The sequence below is a fragment of the Rutilus rutilus genome, assembly GCF_951802725.1.
Source record: "Rutilus rutilus genome assembly, chromosome: 1".
Taxonomy (NCBI): domain Eukaryota; kingdom Metazoa; phylum Chordata; class Actinopteri; order Cypriniformes; family Leuciscidae; genus Rutilus; species Rutilus rutilus.
This window is the reverse complement of record NC_140209.1, coordinates 51,575,300-51,586,568: the sequence shown is the minus strand read 5'-3', so window position 1 is coordinate 51,586,568 and position 11,269 is coordinate 51,575,300. Positions and strand designations below refer to the sequence as shown.

The 11,269-nt window shown below is 37.8% G+C and overlaps 1 protein-coding gene across 2 annotated transcripts; it reads right to left on the bottom strand.

Moving 5' to 3' along the window:
* On the bottom strand, nucleotides 1–10,694 carry LOC311300606 (uncharacterized protein). Of its 2 annotated transcripts, XM_084424970.1 has the most exons (16): nucleotides 8,981–9,122; nucleotides 8,607–8,764; nucleotides 7,422–7,602; nucleotides 7,030–7,239; nucleotides 6,822–6,941; nucleotides 6,591–6,724; nucleotides 3,880–3,936; nucleotides 3,744–3,792; nucleotides 3,450–3,665; nucleotides 3,200–3,339; nucleotides 3,039–3,107; nucleotides 2,320–2,447; nucleotides 2,116–2,224; nucleotides 1,897–1,971; nucleotides 1,580–1,723; nucleotides 1–1,355 (listed from the first exon to the last, which is right to left on the bottom strand). In XM_084424970.1, the coding sequence occupies exons 2-16, from the start codon at nucleotides 8,748–8,750 to the stop codon at nucleotides 1,275–1,277; spliced, it is 1,857 nt and encodes a 618-aa protein (XP_084281096.1). In that variant the 5' UTR covers nucleotides 8,751–8,764; nucleotides 8,981–9,122; the 3' UTR covers nucleotides 1–1,274. The 2 variants fall into 2 exon arrangements, with proteins under 2 accessions (XP_084281096.1, XP_084281097.1); XM_084424971.1 differs by lacking the exons at nucleotides 8,607–8,764; nucleotides 8,981–9,122 and adding an exon at nucleotides 10,667–10,694.
* Nucleotides 10,695–11,269: the final 575 nt, after the last annotated feature.

The window sequence follows — 11,269 nt, the reverse complement described above, 5'->3', positions numbered from 1 at the left end:
AAACAAAGATTATAGTTTATTTATAAAAACAAATGGTAAAATTATAAAATCACAATCACAAATATCAAATATAAGGTACTGTGCAAAAGGCACGTTAGGCACTTTCGTTTTTTCACCAAAAAATGGTTTTAAGGCAGTTAAATATCTTGTGCTTTAGTGTGTCAGTAGGAAATATCAGTTTACATTTACATTTTGCCATTAATTCTAATAATCCAGTGAGATTTTTGTCTGACAACAGCCAGTATCCACACATAGATCTGATTTCACCATCATCAAGTCCATCTGGGATTTCATGAAGAAACCGAAAAAAACCTTACAGAATAAATCCAGAAGAAGTGTGGCAACGTCTCCAAGACGCTTGAAGAAACCTTTCTGCAAAGCTCCCTGAAAAACTATGAGCAAGTGTACCTGGACAAAAGCTGTTTTAAACGCACAGAGTGGTCTCACCAAATATTGATTTGATTTAGTTAATAGAAGTTAATTGATAAATAAAATCTATTTATGACATTATTTTGGAAAGCATCCTCACTCTACAACATCTTTACACAAGTGTCTAAAACTTCTCACAGTACTTTATCTCTGCAGGAAGGTTTCTTCAAGCGTCTTGGAGACGTTGCTGCACTTCTGGATTTAGTCAGATTTTTCTGTTTCTTCATGTAATCCTCACAGACAAACTCGATGACGGTGAGATCAGATTATATCGGCTGTTGTCAGACTCCTTGAGCATAGAAAAATCTCACTGGATTATTACAATTAATTGCAAATGTTTTGAAATGTAAACTGATATTTCCTACTGACACACTACAGCAAAATATATAAATAACTGGATTAAAACCATTTTTTGGGGAGTGAAAATACTAACATGCCAAAGACTTTTGCACAGTACTGTATATAAAATTGTAAACCTGCTGATCAGTTTTTTGCAATTACAGTATTGGCACACTTCGCCTCAGATAAATGGACACTGACTGTGAATAAGGTCTGTATAAGGAGGAAGAGAAAAAGCGGATAGTGACAGATCTTCTGTACAGACTGTCAAATTGCCATTTATAACCCATGCTGAGAACGACATGATATCTGCAATGGAACGATGGCATTACAGAAAAAAAAAGATGTGCGGTAATTGCACAGCAACCATGCCATATATGAAATATTACATCCATGCATTCTCCAAGCCAGTTGTCCAGCTGCAGAATAAGAAATAGTATCCATCTTACATACATTATAATGAAATCTAATGCATATTGCATTAATGCAAGGGTGGGCTTGAGCTGTTATTGGATATTGAAGATTTTCTGAAACTCCTCCTCAAACATTTCCTTCAGCCTGGCACCCATTTGCCCAAACTCATTGTCCTTTAGAGAGCAAAAGAGAACAAATGTCAAAACACAGTAAAAACACACACACACAAAAAAACAAGTGTCCTCTCTTTTTTGATTAAATATAATGTTAATCACAAAAATCATCAATAATGTCCAAGATATACGTCCATATATACATTTTAATGAGGGTTTGATCTGTTGTTGTTTTTTTGTTGGTGCTTTATTAATTATGTCCTGTGTGTTTCAGTGAATCTTACCCTATTAAATGTCCTGCAATTGCTGAAAATGAGCTGAAAGTCCGAGATGAACGCTCCAACCGTCTGATAGTTGTCACTTTCCATATTTAGCTTTATTCTGTCTAGCCACATTGGCTGAGATATGAACTGAGAGTATCTGGACACCTGGAAGTTAAACAAATTCTGGTTAATATTTTTTATTTTTTATTTAAGTTCACCAACATGACTTCCCTATTCTATTTAAAATCAAATTCTAAATACATTAAATTAATTTAAGGCATGTTAATTTTGTTAAGTGGTTGTAAAAGAACGCAAGTTGAAATAAGGAGACATCTTACTGTTTGGCATGGATTTTTTACAAACACCTTCTGGGTGTCCTCCTTGTACATATGTAACAGGAGATAGTGGCAGTGCTAAAGAAGACAAACAACACACGCACACAATTAGGTCCATAAATGATTGTTCTGTTTCTAAACCTAGTGAGCAGCATATGTAGACAGTTTAAATGTTTGTGGTTATCCTTTATATTAAGGTACCAAGTTTGTGTGTGTGTTTACCAATCTGTATTGCGACACAGGGGCGTTTAAAGCTTTTTGTTCAGTCATTCTACTGGAGTCACGCCATTGCTGACTGGTTCTAAACACGCAAAAGGTACAAATCCATTCCCTACAAGCAAACACACACACACACATATACAGAAGGATGAATGTACAACACATTGCTGATTTAATGATTTTGTTTGTTGTTTTTCTGTCTCTCACCCAGGTGAGTCTCCATCTACAGCTGGTAGGTGACAGTGTGGATGAAAAGCTCGTGGACATTCGTCACAACACACGAGATCTCCTCCAGAGTGACATGTGTAACACTCATCATCATTTTTCTGTGCCATCTAGTCACAGGACAACACAACATGATACAACATGTTATCATTATCACAGAAATAATCTCAAAGGCATTTTTCTCATTCGCTAATGTTTTTAGGAAAAAAGAAATTTCATTTTGGATAAAGAAAACTAAGCTAATGTTAGCTTATTTGTTTGTTTGTTTGTTTGTTTGGGGGTGGGGTGGGGTGGGGTGGTTCTGTAATTCTCATTAGGTTTTAGATTCTCATACTGTAATACAGTGTTTTTTCTACTGCATTCATAATCCATGAATACTTACATGAATACCAACAGATTACAATAGCAATAATAGGGGTTTCTTCAGTTTTACAGTAACAAGAAGGGCTTGTCAAGGGAATGGGGGAATTTGCTTAATTGTCATGAAACTAACATCACAGTGCAAACAAGTGTAAGTAAGGGTACTAAAAATAAGTGTCATTTTCTTTAAGCAGGAAATTCATTCATCCTTCCTCAGTAATGCCTTGTGTGATTAACACACACATTCAACATGCTATTAAGAATTCAAGTGAATGTCATTCATTATTTTTTATCATGACTGATTATGAATGACAGACATGTCAGCTGGAGATGTTTCTTACTAGGTCTTCTGCTTCATCACTGCATTGCACACATTCGCACAGAAGAGAATGGATGCGCAGGATCTCTTTCTAAAAATGACAGAAAGAAATAAACAAATACATTAAAAAATAATCATGTTTTTTCTCTTTTGTATCATTCTATGTTCTATCCAGTTTGATACCTTGAGTAAAAAGTTGAGAGTTTTTCCATGGCACAGTATATCTTTTTTCCAGTGTCCATCAGTGATAGTTGGTTCCTCCTTTACAAATTCCTCCGGAGTGAACCAGCTTTCCTCAGTCCGTATACACTTCCCACGACTCCCTGCAACATAAAGTACTCATAAACACTCAAACCTTCGATACAGACAAAACCAACTGCATGCTGAGTTCTGCACAGACTGCAGCCGTACACACTTCAGTGTAGTAACGTACCTGATGCAAACCGGACTTTGTATAGAGTCCCAGGAAGTGAACCGCGGGTGACTGGTAAACAGGGAGCTTGGAAATCAGACAGATCTGTCATCTCTTCCTCCTCCTCCTCCTCCTCCTCCTCAACCCTCCTTCTAAACTCTGCTCCTTCTCTCTCTCTCTGTTCCTGGAAATCTTCATCATCACTTTCCTCATCCGAAGCGGCGCTGGTTTCTGTGTCTTGAGGAATAAAACACACGGCTGCATTCAGACAGACAGCAGAGAGCGTGTGAATGAGTGTGAATGAGCGGTGCTCACCTGTGCTGGAGCTCTCGGTTAAGATGACAGGAAACAGCTCTTTCATGCTCTGCAGGAAGGAACATAGTCGACTTAATGAATTTCAAAGGAAAAACAGGAAAAACAGAACCTGACGTTGTACGGATAGACAAAGTACTTCTGGGGCACATTTCCTCTTTCTTCTCTCCATCGGTGGAAGCTGAAGATGGTTCTCCTGAAAGAATGAGAAGGGAAGTGTTTGTCAGATCACACATGTATCTGAAGGGTCTGCTGTATTTTATGTAGCTACTTATTTACCTCATATGTTTTAATCTTACATGGTCGATACTAAAATATGTGCTGTACTCCTGTTGCTTTCTTTTAGAAGCAAAATGTGCATTTTCCCTCATACTAAGGCCTTGTCCACACAGAGACGCATTTAGCTTTATACATAAAAAAATTGTATTGTATCTGCGTTTCGGCCAGACGGATCCGGCGTTTTGTGAGCCTGAAACCGCTATTTTGAAACCCCTACCCAGAGTGGATAAATCTGAAGCAACACCCTTGCGTTTTTCGTGTGTACAGCCAATTTGTATATTTTGTGAAACGATGATGTCATCACCCCACGTGTCGACCCTAGTCAGACACCGCTACGTCACGTAGCAGCAACAACTGCAGACTACATGCATGTGTTTGTGCTGCAGAAGCTACTGAGCCTCTTTTACTTCTTTATTTATTTATATTTTCTTTCTTATGCTATGATGCTTGTCTGTTGTCTGATTAAGACACTTCATATTTTGTACCAGGCCATTTATGTTTTTTTTTTTATATTGTTCAATAAAGTTCTTGGTGAAAAAAAAATAATAAAAAGAAGAAGCTATTGAGCCTAATATTATTGTATACAGCGCACAAGGTCATGCGCACATAGCATGCGCATGCTCCAAGTCTTCTTCTCCGTTTTTAGTGTATCTCTGTGGCAGAATTACAGCGCCACATACTGGTCTGGCATGTACTACATCGTATTGAATCGGTTTCAGTGGTTTAGTGTGTACGCAGATATTTCTTGTCACTTTTTGAGAACGAGGGGAAAAAAAGATCGGATAAGGAAAGCTCTGGCTTCGTGTGGATGTGGCCAAAAAGTGCAGTCACAGTAGCAAAGTTTTGCAGAGCAAAAAAGGTTTATCATCCATTACTAGTGTAGCGATGTCGACGCAGTGAATTCTATGTGGGCAAATCTTTCACCCTCATGTGACATTCCCGATTGCGTGAATTTCCATTGAAATGGCTGGATATTTGCCTGCAAAAATTCACTGAACAATGATAATTTGTGACTGCTGTCAGGGTTATGTTCTGTTTCGTCTTAGTTTTCATTGTGTTCAGTTTCTGTTTGCCTGTTTTCCTTTGACCCAGTTTTCCTGTGTGACTCATTGTTTCATCACATTCACCTGTGCCCTATTAATTAACTCATTAGCTCCTTTGTTTGCCCTTTGTATATAAGCCCTGAGTTCTCCTTCATCCTGTATTGTTTACGTTTATAGGAAAGTGGTTGTGTTCCTCCGTGATCTCCTACATGTTTATTTTCCTTTATATTAAAGTGTTTATTTGGATTCTCCTTCATCAGGCGATTTGTTCATGAGTGAAGTAACAAAAAATGTACATTTGTTACAAATGTTATATTTATGTTCATATATTGTGGGATGCATAAACATGGAAATTTTGGCTAATAACTTAATAATATAACTTAATATTATTAATATAACAACTGATAATGCATTATATATAAATTGAATATAATGTTAAATAAAAGAATAAAGAAACGCTAATAAAAATGTATTCGTTTGTAACAACAGGTAGACAAACTAGAAATATTGTGGGGTCCCATGATCATTTTGCTATTATTTATTGGCTTAAATCAGCCTTTTTAAATTACCTGGGGTGTGTTTCCCATACAACAACTTTTCTTATGAAGAAGCGTGTGATAAATTAATAAATGTAAACAAATGCACTATTGACAATGTTAATGGTTTAGACCAGGGATGTCCAAAGTCGGTCCTGAAGGACCACTGTCCTGCAAAGTTTAGCTCCAACTTGCCTAAACATACATGCCTGGAAGTTTCTAGTATGCCTAGTGAGACATTGATAATAATAATAATAATAATAATAATAATAATTCTTTACATTTATATAGTGCTTTTTCTGAGACCTCAAAGCGCTTTACATAGATGAGGGAATCTCCTCAACCACCACCAATGTGCAGCATCCACTTGGATGATGCGACGGCAGCCATATTGCGCCAGAACGCCCACCACACACCAGCTTATTGGTGGAGAGGAGACAGTGATGAAGCCAATCAGTATAAGTGGATGATTAGGAGGCCATGATGGACAGAGGCCAAGGGGCAAATTTGGCCAGGATGCCGGGGTTACACCCCTACTCTTTTTCGAAGGACATCCTGGGATTTTTAATGACCACAGAGAGTCAGGACCTCGGTTTAACGTCTCATCCGAAGGATTAGCTGGTTCAGGTGTGTTTAATTGAGGTTGGAGTTAAACTTTGCAGGACAATGGCCCTCCAGGAATAGGATTGGACACCCCTGGTTTAGACAATAAAATATTTTTTTATTTCTAGCTACCTGTAATTTAATTTTAAATTACAATTGCAGTTGACTAAAAATGAGCCAATATTTTACTACAGGCCCAATCTATAGCTCAATATTACATATTTATAATATTGAGACTATTATATACAGACTATTTATCGAAATAATAAAGGTTAAGTAAAAAATATATAACTGAAAAAGTACTTCTGCAGCGGACAATGTGTTTCCAGCAAATATAAAGATCCCTATCTGTAACTATTTTACTATCTGCAAGTGCCTGCATTATTTACCTCTATGAGTTTCTTAAGTGGAGTGTTTCTGCAGCGGATGCTGAATTTCCAGTTCTTGCACCTTTCCTTCCCCGCAAACTTCTCAAAATCAGACGGGGTGAACCAGCGTTTATTGGAAAAAATGCACTTCTCACCTACAGGAGAGAAAGATTGCATGCATTCAGACCCATACACAGTATATGCTAAATACATACTGTTATGAATTATAGCAAAAATTTAAAGATGGTGAACCTTTAGGCAGTTTGTCCCGATAAAGAGTGCCCTCTTTATCCCCACAGTTTACAGGCAGCTGAGTTTTATATAAAGGAAATGTCCAAATCTCCATTTTTTCTCCTTTCTTCACAGGAGTTGCTGAGAAAGGGAGAGAACGGAAGGAGACACATATCATACAGGCATAAGACACCAGCGAACTTAGACCTGCTGTAGTTCAGGGACTCACAGAACGAGGGTTTCTTGTTCTTCTTAGCGGGTGTGGAAGCAGAGGAAGGACCCGGACCATCACTATCCTCGCTATTTCTATCATCTTTATTTCTCTTTCGCGTGCGTTTCTTCTCCTTTCCTTTCTCCTCCTTTCCTTTCTCCCCCTTTCCTTCACTCTCCTCCGCCTGTGTCTCAACATCCGTAGAATTCTCATAGAATTTGAAGCTGCCTGAGAATAAAAAGATACTAAAACTGAAAGTCTTGATCTTCTTAAGATTCTTAAATCTTGATGATACTAAAATGACACCGCTGTAAATATGAACACGTTCTTGATCTGTAATAGTGTAATAATGCAGCATGGGCCTAGTATAGGTCTAAGCTCTTGAGCTGATAATAGTAAAAAGCACTGACCGTCCAGCAGGCTGTTTCTGAGCAGGCGTAGCGTCGGGTACAGCTGCAGGATATGATCTTTAAACACACAGCGCCAGAACTGATGCATGCACTGAGATTGCTCTTTCTCCAGCCGGTCCAGAACATCATAGATGCGCTTCTGCGTCTGCTTCTGCTCACGAGAGCGCATCCCTTTCACCTTCTACAGACAAAACAGAGAAAGACATTAAAGAAAACAGAAGTATGGTCAGGCGTCACAGTGCTTACAATAACATATCTGCACAATAATGAAATGAATTAGGTAAATCTGCAGTGTGCTTTTAAACACCAGCTTTTAAAAGTGGATGTACTATTGTAAAGTGATGGTAACAGATGATAATACCATGATACTTTGATATACAGTACATTACAGTTCAAGAGTTTGGGGTCAGTAAGATTTTTAAATAAGTCTATTATGCTCATTTATCTGCTCATTTAAATGCAGTCTCTTAGGCTGCATTTATTTGAACAAGAATACAATAAAAACAGTAATTTCAATTTAAAATGACTGTTTTCTATTTGACTATATTTTCAAATGTAATGTATTCCTGTGATCAAAGCTGAATGTGATGTGATGCTCAAGACACATTTTATAATTATTATTATCAATGTTGAAGATAACTATATTTGCGGAATCCATGATACATTTTTTGCAACATTATAAATGTCTTTACTGTCACTTTTGATCATTTGATCAAGCCTCTTTCCTGAATGAATGTATCAATTTCTTAAAAAAGAGTGCCATGGTAATAACATGTTTGTTGTTGTTGTTTTGGACACAGTATGCTACCATACTATTTTTGACATGTATTTATTATAGTATGAATATATTTTTTGCAAGGGTATTTTATGGTAGTGGTCAAAAACATGGTAGGCTACTGCTATTGTACATGTCCAAAAACATAGTATTATGGTATAATGACAAAAACATGGTTTTGCCGTATTACATATGCCTTTAAAACATAGTGTTACTATGGCTGAATGTCTTGAAACAGAACTATTATTGTACCATATCAAAAAAGCATGGTATTGCCATGGTACATAACCAAAAAGTATGTACATCAAACCATGACATACATAATAACATGAATGACTATAAAAGAGATACTACTAGACCCGTTAGAGAGTTAGAGAAAGAGGGTATGTAGGGGGTGGGCGTGTTCCTGCCTGAAACAGTTCCTCTGTCATCAGGTCGTGGTCACGCAGCTGAGTGAATAATGCGTGCGGTTGTTCTATGCACGAAATCTCCGTCTTCTTGCGGTGGAGAAAAAGCAGCAACTCTTGATTCGTTATAAAGTCTAACGGGTCCATTTGGCCGCGGTCTCCTGTTAATTCACAGATTTACAGGGCGACATAAAGTAGCGACGTTTAGCAACTTGGTAATATCACGCAGAATAATACAACACAACAGATACAGTTCTGTGTCAAATACATAATTACGAAGCAATGTCTCACACTCCTCCAACTGAATAAGCTGGACATGTTTTGTAGCCTACATATTTTTGCTTAAACGCAACATTTGCATATTTGACGTAGCCTACCTGTCGATGGCGAGCTGTCTGGAAGGATTTGTATTGATTATACACTGTAGGCTGCTTGATACGAGCAGGTCAGAAACAGAAATAGTTGTTTCCAAATCTCCCGCCTGAATGGGACTAAATAAAACTGACTCATAAACCGTAAAGTTTGCGGAAGTGATGTAGGGAAAGCGAATGTTAACCCGTTCAAAGTGCAATACGTATTAGCCTACGTAATGATGTCCAACTCAGTTAAACAAAACCCGGTTTAGAAACAGCATCACGCGTGTGTATTAGGTTTCTACAGGTTTTTCCTCCTTCTTTTTGATAAGGGTCTTCATAAATGTACGCGTGACAGTTCTGTTAAGTAGGCTATAGCCTACATATGCGAGTGCTAAAATAAAGGTTCACTTCTTGGATTAAAAAGTTGCACGTTTTAAGAAAATCCTAAGCAGTCATACACATTTCCAGTAGGCTACATTTTATTATACCATTTCTTCCATAGGTTAAGTAACTTTTAAGTAAGTTCATTAAACTTTTTTTACCCGTCAGTCAAATCCTCCAAATCCTTTCTAACCCCGTTCATTATAAAGATGCGATTCAAAAGAACGATTCGTTCACGCATCCGGCATCACTGTAGGCGAACCGGCTCAACTGTTCGGGAATAAGGCTGCATCCTAAAGAATATAGGCTAAGAGAGATTGAACTGGGTAGCGTGATTAAAATAGTGTCAGTCACAGCAAATTCCAAACGGAAGTGAGCATTCCTCGCCCTACTCCCTTTGAAGTGAGCAGGGCACTTGTGTGCCACTATGTAGCCGTTTGGAACGCACTTGGCGAAGGGAGCACCTGGGATATTCTCATGACAACGCAGCACGGTGAATAGGATAGCTGTTAATAGCTTTCGACAGAAATGTCTTATTGCTGTTAACAACTGTTGCAAAATAAATACATTTTATACATAAAAAGTTATAGCCTATAGGCTATATCTGTGTATTTCTCTGCTCTCAACTTAAACTTGCCGTCTCATCATTGGACCCTAAATTTGGCTGCCTACCTGACACATTTCTTACCTGAAACTTATGTATAACAATATGATAAAAATGTGTCAAATATATCACAAACAAAACAAAACAACTTGAATTGCTCTGTTTGTAAATTAACTCGAACTCTCCTGCAATCTAGCTTTAAACTGAACCACGAGTAGCTATTTACTGGGTCATATGACCATAAATGATAAAAGTACTTCGTTGAAGTGACCATCGCATGTAGATTTTGAGGCGTCTGTGTTGATAGTTGTTTGGGCTTTGTCCACTAGAGGGCGCAATAACCCAGAATAAAAAATCTTGCGAAATACAGAGTGCAGGTTTCCAAGTAAAATAAAATATATAATATAGGCCTATTCCTAGTTAGTTTCTCTTATTATTGTTATCAGTTATGTACGTTGAAGTGTTTATGTTGCACATTATGTTATTTAGTTAATGTTTACTGCATTATTTTGTCATGTTTATTACCTCGATGGTGTTGAACACTGCAATGTTGCTGGAGCCTGGAGAAGTTACTTTTGGCAAACTTAAGTCATCATGTGTACTTCCCCTACCACGTGTGTTATTAATAGTACATTTTACAATAACACATTTTATGAGTCACTGTCAGTCCCGCTGGAACACTAAGTTGTTACTGTATAAGTGGTGAAGGGATAGTTACTCACCCTCATGTCGTTCCAAACCTGCACACGTTCTTTCTTCACCTCACAACTCAAAAGAAGAATTCTATGCAAATGTGCAGTTATAAAGAACACACACACACACAGAGAGAGAGAGAGAGAGAGAGAGAGAGAGAGAGAGAGATACGCAGAAACGCAGTTTCACGTTTATTTCCTCTTTCCCTGCCCACATAAGCACATATACACCTGTTCTCAGGTTATCATTGATTATCGTCAACATGAAAACATTTGTTTGGTCATTTGAAAAGTCTCAGAAAGACGGGATGGCCAAATCCCCATAAATAGACTAAATTATAATAAAGGAGTTAAAATGGATATTTTGTCAGTAGTTTATATAGGGGACATTGTGTCACTTATGATTTATGACCTTATATGGCCATTTATGGCCAGCAGGTGTTCGTTTGACCATCCGTTTCCAGAGTGTTTGTGTTTGTGTGTTTATGGCCCCCGTCTGTAGTGTGATAAGGAAGTGAATGTTTTTTTCAGGATGTCTTTTTTATTATTGCAGGTTAACGACCCCAGGTCATTGAATTTATGATCAGAAGAGACCTGGCAAAGGGTCGGAGGCTTGGTTTTCAGATTGTACAG